The sequence below is a fragment of the Bombina bombina genome, chromosome 11, assembly GCF_027579735.1.
Source record: "Bombina bombina isolate aBomBom1 chromosome 11, aBomBom1.pri, whole genome shotgun sequence".
NCBI lineage: Eukaryota > Metazoa > Chordata > Amphibia > Anura > Bombinatoridae > Bombina > Bombina bombina.
The window spans coordinates 63,958,368-63,975,671 of NC_069509.1; the positions used below are offsets into that span (position 1 = coordinate 63,958,368).

The window sequence follows — 17,304 nt, forward strand, 5'->3', positions numbered from 1 at the left end:
TATAGTAATGCACATGGGTGAGCCAATCACACGAAGCATCTATGTGCAGCAACCAATCAGCAGCTACTGATGCTATCTAGATATGCCTTTTAAGCAAAGGATATCAAGAGAATGAAAGCAAATTAGAAAGTTTGTTTAAAATCACATGCTCTTCTCTGAATCATGAAAGAAAAAAATGTGGGTTTCATGTCCCTTTAAGACTTTAAAGACATTAACCATGTTTTTGTTTTACTTTAATTTCGATAAAAAACAAACAAACAAGATAAAATGATAAGTAATAATATTTTAACCATCCTGTTGCAAAAAGGTTATGGATATATATGGTGAGTGCTGGGTGTTTCCTATGTGTTTGTAACTACTTTTTGTTTGTAATCCCCCTTGTTTCTTGCACCCTTTCCGGGACTGGGGTAACTGCCTGTGGCCTCGGTGACATCCACAGCTTTTTTGGAGTGCTATTTAGCACCCAGGGCTGGATGTTGCTGAGTCACATGATGTGTACCTGGTCCGGTCTTGGAGTGCCGTTCCCTTCCCATGTTTTATTATTATATTATCCTCCTGCTAACAGGAAGTGCAAAAGAGCACCACAGCAGAGCTGTCTATATAGCTCTCTCCCTTGACTCCACCCACCATTCATTCGACCGAAGGTATAGGAAGAAAAAGGCAGAAACTAAAAGGTGCAGAGGTGACTGAAGTTTTAAACCAAAAATAGAATATGTCTTAAATTGACAGGGCGGCCGTGGACTGCTATCATAGAAGGAAATCAATTTATCAGGTAAGCATACATTTCCTTCTTCTTCTATAAGATACGACGAGTCCACGGATTCCATCCTTTTACTTGTGGGATACAATACCAAAGCTATAGGACACGGATGAACGGGAGGGACAAGACAGATACCTAAACAGAAGGCACCACTGCTTGTAGAACTTTTCTCCCAAAAATAGCCTCCGAAAAAGCAAAAGTATCAAATTTGTAAAATTTGGAAAAGGTATGAAGAGAAGACCAAGTCGCAGCCTTACAAAATTGTTCAACAGAAGCATAGTTTTTAAAAGCCTTTGTGGAAGCCACCGCTCTAGTAGAATGAGCTGTAATTTTTTCAGGAGGCTGCTGTCCAGCAGTCTCGTATGCCAAACAGATGATGCTTTTCAGCCAAAAAGAAAGAGAGGTAGTCGTAGCTTTTTGACCTCTACGCTTTCCAGAATAGACAACAAACAGAGAAGACGTTTGACGGAAATCCTTGGTTGCTTGCAAGTAAAACTTCAAAGCACGAACCCCGTCCAAGTTATGTAACAGACGCTCCTTCTTAGAAGACGGGTTAGGACACAGAGAAGGAACAACAATTTCCTGATTAATATTCTTATTGGAAACAACCTTAGGAAGGAATCCAGGTTTAGTATGCAAAACCACCTTATCAGAATGGAATATAAGGTAAGGCGAGTTGCATTGTAACGCAGATAGCTCAGAAACTGTTCGAGCAGAAGAGATAGCTACTAAAAGCAGAACTTTCCAAGATAGAAGCTTAATATCTATGGAATGCATGGGTACAAACGGAACCCCTTGAAGAACATTTAGAACTAAATTCAAACTCCATGGCGGAGCAACAGGTTTAAACACAGGCTTAATTCTAACCAAAGCCTGGCAAAACGACTGAACGTCTGGGACATCAGCTAGACGCTTGTGTAGTAAGATTGACAAAGCAGAAATCTGTCCCTTTAAGGAACTAGCTGATAACCCCTTCTCCAATCCTTCTTGGAGAAAGGACAAAATTCTAGGAATCCTGATCTTACTCCATGAGTAGCCTTTGGATTTGCACCAATAAAGATACTTACACCATATCTTATGATAAATTTTCCTAGTTACAGGCTTTCAAGCCTGAATCAAGGTATCAATGACCGACTCAGAGAATCCCCACTTAGATAAAATCAAGCGTTCAATCCAATTCCGGTGTGCCCCATTGATGAATCAATTGTGCAAACACCTCCGGATGGAGCTCCCACTCCCCCGGATGAAAAGTCTGACGACTTAGAAAATCTGCTTCCCAGTTCTCCACTCCTGGGATATATATTGCTGATAGATGGCAAGAGTGAGTCTCTGCCCATCTAATTATTTTGGAAACCTCTATCATCGCTAGCAAACTCTGTTTCCCCTTGATGATTGATATATGCTACAGTCGTGATATTGTCCGACTGGAATCTTATGAAATTGGCCGAAGCCAGCTGAAGCCACGCCTGAAGTGCGTTTAATATCGCACTCAGTTCTAGAATATTTATTGGTAGTAGGGACGACTCCTGAGTCCACACACCCTGAGCCTTCAGGGAAGGCCAGACTGCACCCCAGCCCAAGAGGCTGGAGTCCGTCGTCACTATGACCCATGCTGGCCTGCAGAAGCACATTCCCTGGGACAGATGATCCTGTGACAAGCACCAAAGAAGAGAGTCTCTGGTCTCTAGATCCAGATTTATCCGCAGAGATAAATCCGCATAACCCCGATTCCACTGTCTGAGCATGCACAGTTGCAGTGGTCTGAGATGTAAGCGAGCAAACGGAATTATGTTGTTATTGTATATATATAAAATATATTTTTATTCAGATCTCCATTTCATCATTTCCTTTTATTTTTAGAATAGTGTAGTACCACTTATTAAATATATATTAGGAATAACCACCAATATCCAAAACATTCAAAAGTTTTAAGATCATTGAGAGTATCCATATTTCATACTAAGGAAACAATAGGGAGTACTTATTTCCATCTACGGTAAAGCGTACCTTATAATATATATTATTTTAGATATCAACTTTTAAACTCCAATCTACAGCCTTGTTCATTGACGTTTTTATTTGATTAATTCTGATGACCTTTTAGATTATTGTATGAATTGGTATTGTCCTCTATATCCTATATTTTATAACAAATTAGATAATAAGTTAGGGAGTTATCTATAGTGTTATTGTACAATATATTTTTGTTTTGATACAACCATTACAAAATCAACTAATTTAAAAATTGATATTTTGTCTCCTAGTTTTTAACACATAGCTTTTATTAGCGCTTCTCTTATACACAACAAGTTTTAAATTCTTCATTAACCAGGAAGGGGGTTAATAGAGAGAGGCAAAAGTGTTTTAAGCCCGAGCACTTTTTATATAATTTTAATATATCTATAGTTGTACGCTTAGCCAGGGTAGAAATAGCTCCCTCCACCTTAGGGACCGTCTGCCAGGCAGCTCATGTGACTTAAAGGGAAAGTGTACTGTAAAACTGGTTTCCCTTTAATATGTTCCCAATGATCGATGGATTTGCTCTTTGAAACCTCAACCCATAAAAATAGGCAAAGCTTGCAAAGAGATTAGACATCCATATCTTATCACTCAAATGCTTCCATTTCTCATCTCTGTATCTATAAAATAATTGGAAAGTACAATAGAAAATGAACATTTTATCATTTTCTCTCTCTCTCATACCCCACTGGGAGTGTAATTTCTTCAGCTGGCTGTTTACATAGCTTTTCAATAGCCTATACTTAAAGGGATAGTCTAGTCAAAAATAAACTTTCCTGATTAAGAAAGAGCATGCCATTTTAAGCAACTTTCTAATTTACTCCTATTATCAATTTTTCCTCATTCTTGGTATCTTTATTTAAAAAAGCTGGAAAGTAAGCATAGGAGCTGGCACATTTTTGGTTCAGTAGAGCTTGTTGATTGGATGGCTACCCTTTGGCACCAATCAGCAAGCGCTACCAAGGTGCTGAACCAAAAATGGGCCAGCTTCTACGTTTAAATCCCAGCTTTTTCAAATAAAGATACCAAGAGAACAAAGACAAATTTATAATAGGAGTAAATGAGAAAGTTGCTTACAATTGCATGCTCTATCTGAATCATGAATTTTAATTTTGACTATGCTATCCCTCCAAGTATAGAAACTGTCAGTATAGATAGATACCACATCATCAATAATGTTACATCAGTCAAGTATATCACTAGTGATGTCATAATGGTGTAATCAATGCCATCATTTCAACTAATAACAAGAAAATAAATTATGAAACCTGTCGCTTTTTAAAGCATATTATTATATTATAATTTTTATAAACTTTTTTTTGTTTAGAATACATAATTATTTGCAGTTTTATCCAAAAATGAAATTGTTGTATCCCTTATGTTTTAATTAGTAATTCAAATGTTCGACTACATTGGTTATACAAAAATACTAGTACTGTGATCATTTGTATATTCTAATAAATATATGTGAAAACATAATTTATATTTCGAGTTTGTTTCCATCCAATCATCTTTGTATGAAAGTACTTTCCTGAATTAGACATAAATGCTTTTCTTTAGATTTTGATAATGCGTATATATATATATATATATATATATATATATATATATATAAATATATATATATATATATATATATATATACACACACACATACATACACACACATATACATACACACAAATACATATAAATATATATAAAGTAGATGTTTGATGCCATCTTGTGACAGATCAGAGTACTACAGATTAAAATCTCAATACAATTTTTGTAATCCAAAACTGCAAATTGTTCTTTTAATATTCTTTTGCATGTTTATAATACATTCCAGACAACATATTTACAACCAGTTTTAATTTATATTTTTCTACATTAGTCATTTTCCAATGCTTGCATAATATATATTAGTGGTTCCCAAAGTCGCCGGTACTGACCCCAGGAGAGCGCTGGTATTGTATGTATTGGGTACTTGTAAAGCGCAGCTAATCACCCGTAAGGGTCTCAAGGTGCTGCTCATTTTATCGACCTCAGAAGGATGAAAGGCTGAGTGGACCTCGCCGGGGATCGAACCTGCAACCCTTGGTTGCTACAGAGCTCAGCCACAGTGCATTAGCATGCTGAGCTATCTGTCCGGCTTGTATTACCAAGGAAGCGCATACAGGCACAAGAGGTCCTCTAAGCTCTATCATCTCAATTTGCTGAGCTTTATCCGAAATGCATAAAACAACTCTCGCTTTGTATTGGAAGTTCTAATGCTTTTTGCTTTCAAGCTTGTTGCTTTTATTATAGTTTGTGTTTAACAGCAACTTTTACTCTCTCTAACTACAAAAGATTGCAGCTATTTGTATGGAAAGCTCTCAACACCAGAATTGTTGTTGTTTAAAAAGATAGATAATCCCTTTATTACCCATTCCCCAGTTTTGCATAACCAGCACAGTTATATTAATATACTTTTACTTCTGTGATTACCTTGTATCTAAGCCTCTGCAGACTGCCCCTTATCTCAGTTATATTAATATAGTTTTTACCTCTGTGATTACCTTGTATCTAAGCCTCTGCAGACTGCCCCTTATCTCAGTTATATTAATATAGTTTTTACCTCTGTGATTACCTTGTATCGAAGCCTCTGCAGACTGCTCATTATCTCAGTTATATTAATATACTTTTTACTTCTGTGATTAACTTGTATCTAAGCATCTTCTGACAGCCCACTGATCACAACATTTTATTTATTATATATTTTCTTTCATTTTAGTCAATTAGTGCAGTGTCTGCCACAAGCCATGGGCGTGATCACAGTGTTATCTATATGGTTAACATGAACTAGCTCTTCCCTGTTGTGAAAAGCAAATAAAAAAGCATGTGATAAGAGGCTGCCTTCAAGGGCTTAGAAATTATCATACGAGTCTTCCTAGGTTTAGCTTTAAACTAAGAATACCAAGAGAACAAAGCAAAATTGGTGATAAAAGTAAATTGGAAAGTTTTTGAAAGTTTTTTTTTGGATTTGACTGTCCCTTTAACTACCCGGATCAGAATTTCTGTGTAGTAGCAGGAACACATCAGTATTCAAAACCACACTTTCTAGGAGAGTCAGCAATGGCGTACAGTCAGGGGTCAGCAACACTGGCACCCCAGATGTTTTGGAACTACATTTCCCATGATGCTCAGACACACTTTAAGCTGGCTGAGTATCATGGGTAATGTAGTTCCAAAACATCTGGGGTGCCAAGGTTGCTGACCCCTGGCGTATATGACACAAATTGAGTTTTCACATACACAATACACACCACCGCCAGCTCTATTGAACTTGAATACTGGTGAACAACCCCTCACAGGATATGTGCATATGCCACTGAAAAGCAGTAATAACGTTTACTAGAAGCGCTTTTACTAATGGAAGTATATATTGCCAAAATTCTTCTATTTAAAACTAAAACCCACCTATGTACATTTTAAATTTGACCTTTCTATCACTTTAATTCTGAAAATGAAGGGCTTTCCATTTAAGTGGAATTGCAGACTCCAGACTTAGCCCTTGAATATTCCATACAGTTATTGGCAGCTCACTCTAGTGACCAATTTAGAGCTGTCCCTAAGTGGCCTCAGTGGTGCCCAATGTCTTATGGACACAAACTTTACACTTAAAGGGACACTGAACCCAAATGTTTTCTTTTGTGATTCAGATAGACCATGCAATTTTAAGCAACTTTCTAATTTACTCCTATTATCAAATGTTCTTCATTCTCTTGGTATCTTTATTTTAAAAGCAAGAATGTAAGTTTAGATGCCGGCCCATTTTGGTGAACAACCTGGGCTGTTCTTGCTGATTGGTAGATACATTCATCCACCAATAAACAAGTGCTGTCCAAGGTTCTGGACTTTCTTTTTCAAATAAAGATATCAAGAGAACGAAGAAAAATTGATAATAGGAGTAAATTAGAAAGTTGCTTATATTTTCATGCTCTATCTGAATCACGAAATAAAAAAATTGAGTTCAATGTCCCTTTAATTTTTCAATATTTAAAGGGATGGTAAATCTTAGTGTTTGTGAAACGCTAGGATTTACCTTTGGAACAAATAAGGGGGATTTCAGTCATGAAGTATAAATTACTTTATGCTGAAAGTTCCTTTATTTGTTTGAAGCATTAGCCGCGCTGAGCACCTCAGGCAGAACGCTATTTTGCTGAGAGGTGACGTTTCCTCCTCTTACCCAATAGCCGTGTGGGCTATCCGGCTTAGCACCAGTTGGAGCGCACAGCTATTTGCTAAGAGGTGGAAACTTCACCTCTCCGCAAAATAGCGTTCTGACATGGGCTGCCTGTGGCGCTCAGCCCGGCGAACGCTATAATACTTCATGACTGAAAGCTCCTTTATTTGTTCCAATGGTCAATCCTTGCGTTTCACAAGTGCTAGGATTTACCATCACTTTAAACAACTAGTATTTTTAAAATGCATCTACATATTATTCTCAAGCTACTCATTGCTTTGGATACATCATTAGCATTTATTTAGTGCTTTGATATCCCTTTAATGAAAGTATAATTACCAGTGCAAGGTAAGCTTTGGTCGCGGTGCGCTCTTTAAAGCATTTATATGCCCTTCCTGCAGCCTCCTTGTTGAGGGCGACACAAAGGGCCCCACTGGTGGAGAAGTCCAATTGATGGCAGAATCTGAGGATATAAAAATTGTACAGCAGTGAGATTACCTCTACTGAAAATCGGTAAATAAAAAGATACTAAACTCAAATTGTTTCTTTCATGATTCAGATAGAGCACCAATTTAAGCAACTTTCTAATTTACTCCTATTATCAATTTTTCTTAGTTCTCTTGGTATCTTTATTTGAAATGTAGGAATGTAAGCTTAGGAGCCGGAACCATTTTTGGTTAAGCACCTGGGTAGCGCTTGCTGATTGGTGGCTAAATGGAGGTTGTAAGGTACATATTCTAAACAATTGGCTAAGTCACTAACAGACTGAAGCTCTGCCCTTCTTTCCTTTATTAAGGGGCCACCTAAAACCACCACAAATGCCGTACTGTAATCTGTCCTGCAGCTACCCTGATTCTGCAGCATGCAGTTTAGTCTAGCCTCAAGTTCCATAACCCCTTAAGGACCGGACATTTTTGACAAAAACTTCCCCAAAAGACCAGAGCATTTTTAGCATTTATGCCATCACTGCATTTAAACACAAATAGAGCCTTTTTATTTTTATATTTACTAAAAAAAAAAAAAAGGTATTGCTCTAGGCCCATTTTGGTATATTTCATGCCACCATTTCACCGCCAAATGCGATCAAATAAAAAAAATGGTTAATTTTTTTAACAATTTTAGGTTTCCCACTGAAATTATTTACAAACAGCTTGTGCAATCATGGCACAAATGGTTGCAAATGCTTCGCTGGGATCCCTTTTGTTCAGAAATAGCAGACATATTTGGATTTGGCGTTGCTTTTTTTTGGTAATTAGAAGGCCGCTAAATGTCGCTGCGCACCACACTTGTATTATGCCCAGCAGTGAAGGGGTTAATTAGGGAGCTTGTAGGGTTAATTTTAGCTTTAGTGTAGAGATCAGCCTCCCACCCCCTGAACCCTTTTAAACAGCTCTCTTCCCTCCCCCATCTTAAGTACTGACAGAAAGTCTGCCAGTATAAAAATAAGGTTTTTGTTTTTTTAATATTATATTTTCTGCAGGATAGTATTCCCCCCCCTTACCTCCCAACCTCCCTGATCCCCCCCAAACAGCTCTCTAATTCTCCCCCCTCTAACTATTCGCCGCCATCTTAGGTACTGGCAGCTGTCTGCCAGTACCCAGTTTGCTGCAAATTAGGCAATTTTAAAAAAATATGTAAAATACAGATTTTTTTCTGTAGTGTAGATGCCCCCCTCAATACCCTACCCCCTCCCCTTTCCTAGATCCCTTTCCCTCAACGGATCCCACATAGGATACCCCTCATTGCCCCTCCTTCTCCCTCAATGACTCAGCTTTATTTTCTCATCCCCTGTAGCGTGGTGTATCTGTCCCACCCGCTCCCGCCCCCTCCAGTGATGGGCCGCCCACCCGCCTCACCTTCCTACCCACCAACAATCGGCACCACTGCTGTACGATGCAAAGAGGGCCACAGAGTGGCCCTCTCTGCATCGGTAACTCTGCAAACCTCACTCGTGGGGCATGCAGAAATAGTGCAATCTCGCTATTTTTAGGGAGATTGCGGTAGAGAGAAGCCCAGAATTGCAGCGACGTACAGGGTACGGCGCTGGTCATTAAGGGGTTTAAGGGATACTAAACCTAATTTTTTTTCTTTAATGATTCAGAACGAGCATACAATTTTAAGCAACTTTCTAATTTACTTCATTTTTTCTTCGTTCTCTTGCCATCTTTATTTTAAAAAGCAGGAATGTAAAGCTTAGGAGCCGGCCCATTTTAGGTTCAGCACCCTGGATAGTGCTTGCTTATTGGTGGCTACATTTAGCAAACCAATAAGCAAGCATAACCCAGGTTCTAACCCAAAAATGGGCAAGCTCTTAAGCTTTAGATGACTCCTTTTTAAATAAAGATATCAAGAGAACGAAGAAAATTTGATAAGTGGAGTAAATTAGAAAGTTGCTTAAAATTGCTGCTCTATATGAATCATGAAAGAAAAAATGTGGGTTTAGTTTCCCTTTAAGACCCCATTCCAGAGAGATATGTGTTAGACCTCTCAGCCTTGTTAACCTGGGTTGGTGCTTGCATTAAAAGTTTTGTAAATAAAAATAATAAACTTTGGCACTTTGTGCAGCAGAATTTTTTGGCATTTTGTATAAGTAAAAGGTACCAAAAAAAGAAAGATATGCAGACTTCATCCAGATGCAGTTAAAAGTCCAATATTTATTGTATCCAAAGTGCATACAACATTTTCAAGAATATGTCATACCAGCAACACAAATAGTTGTACAAGCTCTGTCTTATAAAGGAGAGAGATTAACCCATCAACCAACAGAGCTTCCTTTAGTTAGGTTTGTAATTCACCTGTTGGCTTAACCCCTTAGTGACCACAGCACTTTTCAGTTTTCTGACCGTTTTGGACCAGGGCTATTTTTACATTTCTGCGGTGTTTGCGTTTAGCTGTAATTTTCCTCTTACTCATTTACTGTACCCACACATATTATATACCGTTTTTCTCTCCATTAAATGGACTTTCTAAAGATACTTTTTTTTTTCATCATATCTTATAACTTACTATAAAAGAAATTATAAAATATGATGAAAAAAAAGAAATTTTTTTTTCTTTCTAATTTTGACCCCCAAAATCTGTTACACATCTACAACCACCAAAAAACACCCATGCTTAATAGTTTCTAAATGTTGTCCTGAGTTTAGAAATACCCAATGTTTACATGTTCTTTGCAAGTTATAGGGCAATAAGTACAAGTAGCACTTTGCTATTTCCAAACCATTTTTTCCCCTCAAAATTATCGCTAGTTACATTGCAACACTGATATCTGCCAGGAATCCTTGAATAACCCTTCACATGTATGTATGTATGTATATATATATATATATATATATATATATATATATATATATATATATATATATATATATATATATATATATATATATATATATATATATATATATATTTTAGTAGACAAACCAAAGTATTGATCTGGGCCCATTTTGGTATATTTCACCACCAAATGCCATTAAAAAAAAAAAAAAAATCGTTAACCTTTTCACAAACTTTAGGTTTCTCACTGAAATTATTTACAAACAGCTTGTGCAATTATGGCACAAATGATTGTAAATGCTTCTCTGGGATCCCCTTTGTTCATAAATAGCAGACTTATATGGCTTTGGCATTGCATTTTGGTAATTAGAAGGCCGCTAAATGCCACTGCGCACCACACGTGTATTATGTCCAGCAGTGAAGGGGTTAATTAGGGAGCATGTAGGGTTAATTGTAGCTTTAGTATAGAGATCATCCTCCCACCTGACACATCCCACCCCCTGATCCCTCCCTGACCCCCCTCAAACAACTCTTCCCTCCCCCACCTCACAATTGTCACCGCCATCTTAAGAAGAAAGTCTGCCAGTACTAAAATAAGACATTTTTTTTTAGTTTTTTTTAAAAAGTTATTCTGCAGTGTTGGATCCCCCCTTAGCCCCCAACCTCCCTGATCCCCCCCAACAGCTCTCTAACCCACCCCCCTCTACCTAGTTGCTGCCATCTTGGGTACTGGCAGCTGTCTGACAGTACCCAGTTTGTTAAAAAAAAATACTTTTTTGAATAACACGCAAATTGTCTGTAGTGTAGCTGCCCCCCCTCAATACTCTACCCCCCTCCCAGATCCCTTGCCAAATATTGATTCCCCCCTCCCACTCCCTTCTCATACAATTTATCCAGCGCTTCAAACCCCAAGAGGACCTGTCAGGCACGTCCTTAGTAATTAACTGACACCCAATGGAGGACGTGCCTGACACGTCCTTGGTCGTTTAGGGGTTAAAGAGACAGTCAAAGTAAAAAATAAACTTTCATGATTCAGATAGGGCATGCACTTTTAAACAACTTTCCGCTGTACTTTTATCATCAAATTTGCTTTGTTCTCTTAGTTGAAAGCTAAACCTAGGTAGGCTCATATGCTAATTTCTTCATCCTTGAAAACCGCCTCTTATCTGAACTATAGGGAGTTAGTTCATGTGTGTCATATAGATAAACATTGTGCTCACGCCTGTGGAGTTACCTAGGAGTCAGCACTGATTGGCTAAAATCCAAATCTGTCAAAAGAACTGAGATAAGGGGGCAGTCTGCAGGGGCTTGGATACAAGGTTATCACAGAGTTAAAACGTATATTAATATAACCGTGTTGGTTATGCAAAACTGGGGAATGGATAATAAAAGGATTTTATATATATCTTTTAAAAAATAAAAATTATGGAGTAGACTGTCCCTTTAAGTTAAAATTGTCTCAAAATGGTGATTAGCCAATCTCTCTCTCCATACATTTTAAAAACAAGATAATAGTAGAACAACATATTTACAATACAAGATGTTTTGGCATTTTAATATTAATATCCTATTGTTTTGTTTAACAATCAATCTTTATTGTTTAATTTAGGACCATTTTTATTTTCATTTACAATCCTGTCTTACTTTCCAATTAAGTATCCATTGTATAAATGCTTCAATGATTACTAAGTCACATATTTGGAAAAGGACGACAAAAAGGAACTGGGTATCTCCAATGTACAATTACTTTAATACTTGTTTAATCAGCTGTTTAAGAAGAGAGTAGGGATGCAACTAACGATTACTTTCATAATCTATTTTTTTTATCCGATTAATTGAAAAAATAATCAATTTTCTCCTTTATTTAAAATAAAATCCACATACAGAGTGTTAAAAATATAAAACTTTTGACTAAAACTTTGCATTAATACAACTGATGGTGTTGAGGTGCCTGAGATGCATAAGTAGGTTCGTGCCAATTTCACCAAGGTGGGATATTTATCTTTGTTAGCTCCACCAATGCAACGTGTTTTCCTTCTTGGTAAGTGACCTCTCAACAAAGTAAGCCTGGATTTCATTCTAACAAAAAAAATATCTTAAATATCTATATGCAATGGTAAATAACCAGCTATAAGGTTATTGAAAAACTATGTAGTCAGCTCTTAAAATAATAAGTATATGCTTATAGATGTTGAATCTGGTAAATATCACAATTTATTAAAAAAAAAAAAAAAAAAAAAAAAGTCAAAAGTGCTAGGGCCAAATATATCAATAACAGGACAAAGCCTTACACATTTATCTATACCTTAAATATATTCAGCAGTAGCAAGCGGTCCGCTAATAATTGTGCAAACAGATAATAGTGCACATCAATTCAAATCACTCCCATCAATCTAGGGCTAGGTGTAAAGCTCGGCACTATATCATGCAAAGCATAGTCCCAAATCACCTGATTTAATATAAACAATACAAAAGATGACTCCTATTATTTCTGGGTTGCACATAAGCCAGGAGTAGTTGTAAACTTAAAAAAGAAACTTATTCTGTCCTGAAAAAGTGTAAAGTAAACGTCTCTAGAAGTCCTTTAGGCTAAGGACATTACCATAAAACACAATACCATGTACAGGAGTTCATCGGAGTGAAGCAGCTGGTGCCGTGTTCAAACCAACTAATCGATAATGAGATTTGTTGATAACTATTTTCATAATCGATTCTATTGATACGTTGTTGCAGCTCTAGAAGAGAGCAAGAGAAAAAATAAAGGAGAAAATGATCTTATATTATTTTTCCTTTGCCTCAATCTTACTTTCCAAATCAGTGTTAAAAGGGCAGTCTACACCAGAAAATTGTTTAACCCTTTCACTACCGGGACTTTCAAACAAAAACTTGCCCAAAATACCAGAGATTTTTTTTTATAGCATTTTTGGTGTCTGCCAGTACCTATAAACTGCTCTTTAAAAAAATATATATATATTTTTTATTATTTGTTCCTTATTTCTGTAGTGTAGTGTCCCCCACCTATGATCTTTAGTTAGGGCCCCCCACAGCCCCAGATCCCCTTTTCTGTAGCATAGCTGCCCCATCCCTCCCTGTCCCTTAATCTATTTTTTGCCGTAGCATTAGGGCCCTCCCGCCTCCCCTGCTGGGCCGCCCACCCGCCTCCCATCCACACCTCCCGCCGGCACCAGCAACAATTGTTACAGACGGTGACACACACAGTGTCACCATCTGTAACGATCGGGCATCTGCCCTCATATGGAGCCAGAGCACCGATCGCACTCCGGCTCCATATGCGGCAGATGTCTGGAGCTTCAGTTTTCAGCTGTAACTTAGCAGCCGAGAGTGCTGGAGCACGTCTTTTTGGGTGAACGGGTTAAAAAGATAGATAATCCCTTTATTACCCATTCCCCAATTTTGCATAACCAACACAGTTATACACTTTTACCTATGTGATTACCTTGTATCTAAGCCTCTGCAGACTGCCCCCTTATTTCACTCCTTTTGACAGACATGCATTTTAGCCAATCAGCGCCGACTCATAAATAACTACATGGGAGTGAGCACAATGTTATCTAATATGGCACACAAGAACTAACGCCCTCTAGTTGTGAATTTCCCCCCAAAATGCATTCAGATAAGAAGCGGCATTTAAGGGCTAAGAAATTAACATATGAGGTTTAGCTTTTAACTAAGAATAACAAGAGAACAAAGCAAATTTGATGATAAAAGTAAATTGGAAAGTTGTTTAAAATGAATCATGAAGGTTTATTTTTTATTAGACTGTCCCTTTAAATGTACAATTGCTTCAATGCTTCTTGGTCACGTATTTGGGAAAAAAAGTCAGAAAAAAAAGTGATATAAAAATTCCTAATATGTAAAACTTATGCTAGTTTTAGAGTGTTGACTCATACACCTAAGGGCATATGTACTGGAATAATCACAATTATTTTAATTTAAAAACCCCCACAAGTGAATATATTAATTAGAATCTAAAAATAATTTAATTCATACTTGTAAAGAGAAATATTTTTTAATAATAAATCTACATCATATCTTTAATTTATGCCTTCTGGGTAAAACATTTTTAATGTGAAAATCCAAAACACTTCTCTGCGAAATAGTTGTTTAATTCTATCATTACCTTGGGGGTTCATTGGAATAGGTTCTATTCCCATAAAAGAGAAATAATTTAAACTATGATCGTGTTGATGAAAACATTTAGAAGCCTTTTTTGTTAACTATTTCTATATTGTATACGTTCTTGTCTAAATAGGTTTGCAGCTTTATTCCTGACTTTTTCTAGAGGTGTATTCTTGTACCCTAGATGTTAACTCATCAACGAGTACTTGTGATTGATTTGGATGCATAATATCATCAGAACAATTTCTACGTAAACTTATAAATTAACCCCTGGGAATACCTCTTAACGTTTGTTTAGGATGGCAAGAGTGTCCTTTTAAAGGGACAGTGTACAATATAATTTTTATTGTTGTAAACTAATCCCTTTATTACCCATTCCCCAGTTTTGCAGAACCAACATAGTTATATTAATATATTTTTTACCTCTGTGATTACCTTGTGTCTAAGCCTCTGCAGACTGCCCCCTGATCACATGACTTTATTTATTATCTATTGACTTGCATTTAGTACTGTGTTGTGCTAAATCTTAAATAACTCCCCGGGTGTGATCACATTGTTATTTATATGGCCCACATGAACTAGCAATCTCCTGTTATGAAAAGCAAATAAAAAAGCATGTGATAAGAGGCTTTCTATAGTGGCTTACAAAAAAGCAGAAATTAAGAGGTTTGAATGTTATAAATTATATTAATATAACAATGATGGTTGTGCAAAGCTGGGAAATGGGTAGTAAAGGTGTTATCTATCTTTTTAAACCATAACAATTATTGTGTAGACTGTCCCTTTAATATTCTATTTCTTGCAGTTTCCTTATTATGTGTTGTGGTCCTGATGTTAGATATTTCAGTAGATGACAAAAATCTCAAGTCTAAGAAGAATATTTTGTTTTTGTTGTTTGTGTTATAGGTGATTTTTAGCTTAGCTTCATTATTGTTAAAGGGACAGTAAAGTCACAAAAAATCTTTCATGATTTAAATAGGGCATGTAATTTTAAACAACTTTCCAATTTACTTTTATTACCAATTTTGCTTTGTTCTCTTGGTATTCTTAGTTGAAAGCTAAATCTAGGAGGTTCACATGCTAATTTCTTAGACCTTGAATACTGCCTCTAATCGGAAAGCATTTTGACAGTTTTTCACCACTAGAGGGCGTTAGTTCATGTGTTTCATATAGATAACATTGAGCTCCGGCACGTGAAGCTCCTAAGAGCAAGCACTGATTGGCTAAAAATGCATGTCTGTCAAAAGAACTGAAATAAGGGGGCAGTTTGCAGAGGCTTAGATACAAGGTAATCACAGAGGTAAAAAGTATATTATTATAACTGTGTTGGTTATGCAAAATTGGGGAATGGGTAATAAAGGGATTATCTACCTTTTTAAACAACAAAAATTCTGGTGTTTACTATCCCTTTAAAGTGAAGGTCAATTTTGATGAATTAGTGCCCGGTTTTTAATAATCCTATTAAAAACAAGGGCACTTTAATTCATCAAAATTGACATTTCACTAGTTTTCTTCAAAAACTTACCTTTTAATCCTGACAGTCGCTGCAGCACTTCCTCCGCCCGTCACAAGCCCTCTTCGCAGGTCCAAAATGACGAATCCAGCTTCCTCCAATCACAGCGTTGCCTCAGGCCATGATTTCCCCAGGGGGGAAGCCATGAATGGAGGAAGCCAGATTCGTCATTTCTGACATATGAAGAGGCTTCCGACGGCAGGGGGAAATCGCTGGAGCGGCTGTCAGGATTAAAAGGTAAGTTTTTGAAGAAAACCACTGGTTAAAGTATATGATCCAGCCATTATCCCAATATGATCCAGCCATTGTTCCCCTTTTTGGAGTACTTGCTGTTTGTGGAATTTTACAAGATCACTCAATTTTTCATGTCTAGGAGACCTACTATCTCCTTCTAAAGCAGGGGTCAGCAACCTTGGCACCCCAGGTGTTTTGGAACTACATTTCCCATGATACTTAGCCAGCCTAAAGAGTGGCTGAGCATCACGGGAAATGTAGTTCCAACACATCTGGGGTGCCAAAGTTGCTGACCCCTGTTCTAAAGGGTCATCTTCACTTGACCTTGAGTTATTTTCATTAGTATCTGGAAGCTCTATGTCCTCTGAGTTTGTACTGTTGTACCCTTTTTTCACTTACTGAGTTCTTGCTTATTCCCTTTTATTGTGGGACTTTTTCTTGGTATTCTGCCATGAATAAACAATATTGAGTGTATAGTCCTTAGTGTCTCTGTTATACTTATGAACTTTTCTCTCTGAAATATATTTATCTAATTTGTTTGCTTCCTCTAATTGTGTGGAGTAATTTTTATGTTTCTGTGACTCCTCAAAGGGTTTTATCCACGTTTAATTTCTCCATTTCAACAAGTATATCCTCTATTTCTTTCTTTTTGTGTCTATCTAGTTGATTCATAAGAATGGAAAAACATTTAGACAATGATTATATTTAACCTTTTAATGCCGTTGTGGGGTTCTATTCCTTCCTAACTGAGCTGGGCTTTAGAGCCGTTAGGACGGCATAAAACATCATAGCCGTTTGGCTGTCCTGAAGCCAAGGGCGCTTCCTGGATGAGATTGCGGTCTGGAGGGCGTGTAGCGTGCCTAAGGACACCCCCCTGATCCAATCCCATAACTGAAATCTTGCAATCATTGTTCTGATGTAGACAAATTAACCCTGTCATGAAAGGGTTAATAAAGAACAAAATAAACAGAGCATTAAGCTTTTTTTTTTTTTAAAAAAAATGTTTTTAAGTATTTTTAAATTCGTAATATCTCACACAACTCTGATAGGTATTAATCAAGAAGGGCTATTTTTTTCTCCAGACTAACAGGAACTTTATACAGTCATAAACGTGTGCTGCAATAATTATATAGCATATTTACAAGACAATAACTA

The 17,304-nt window shown here is 37.0% G+C and overlaps 1 protein-coding gene across 1 annotated transcript in view; it reads right to left on the reverse strand.

Annotated features, from left to right (window-relative positions):
* The window catches only part of RPUSD1 (RNA pseudouridine synthase domain containing 1), a 59,347-nt gene that overhangs the window by 37,926 nt on the left and 4,117 nt on the right, over positions 1 to 17,304 (reverse strand). Inside the window, exon 3 of the mRNA XM_053694367.1 lies at positions 7,326 to 7,449. Within this exon, the coding sequence (XP_053550342.1) occupies positions 7,326 to 7,449 (124 nt within the window). The remainder of the gene's footprint in view (positions 1 to 7,325; positions 7,450 to 17,304) is intronic.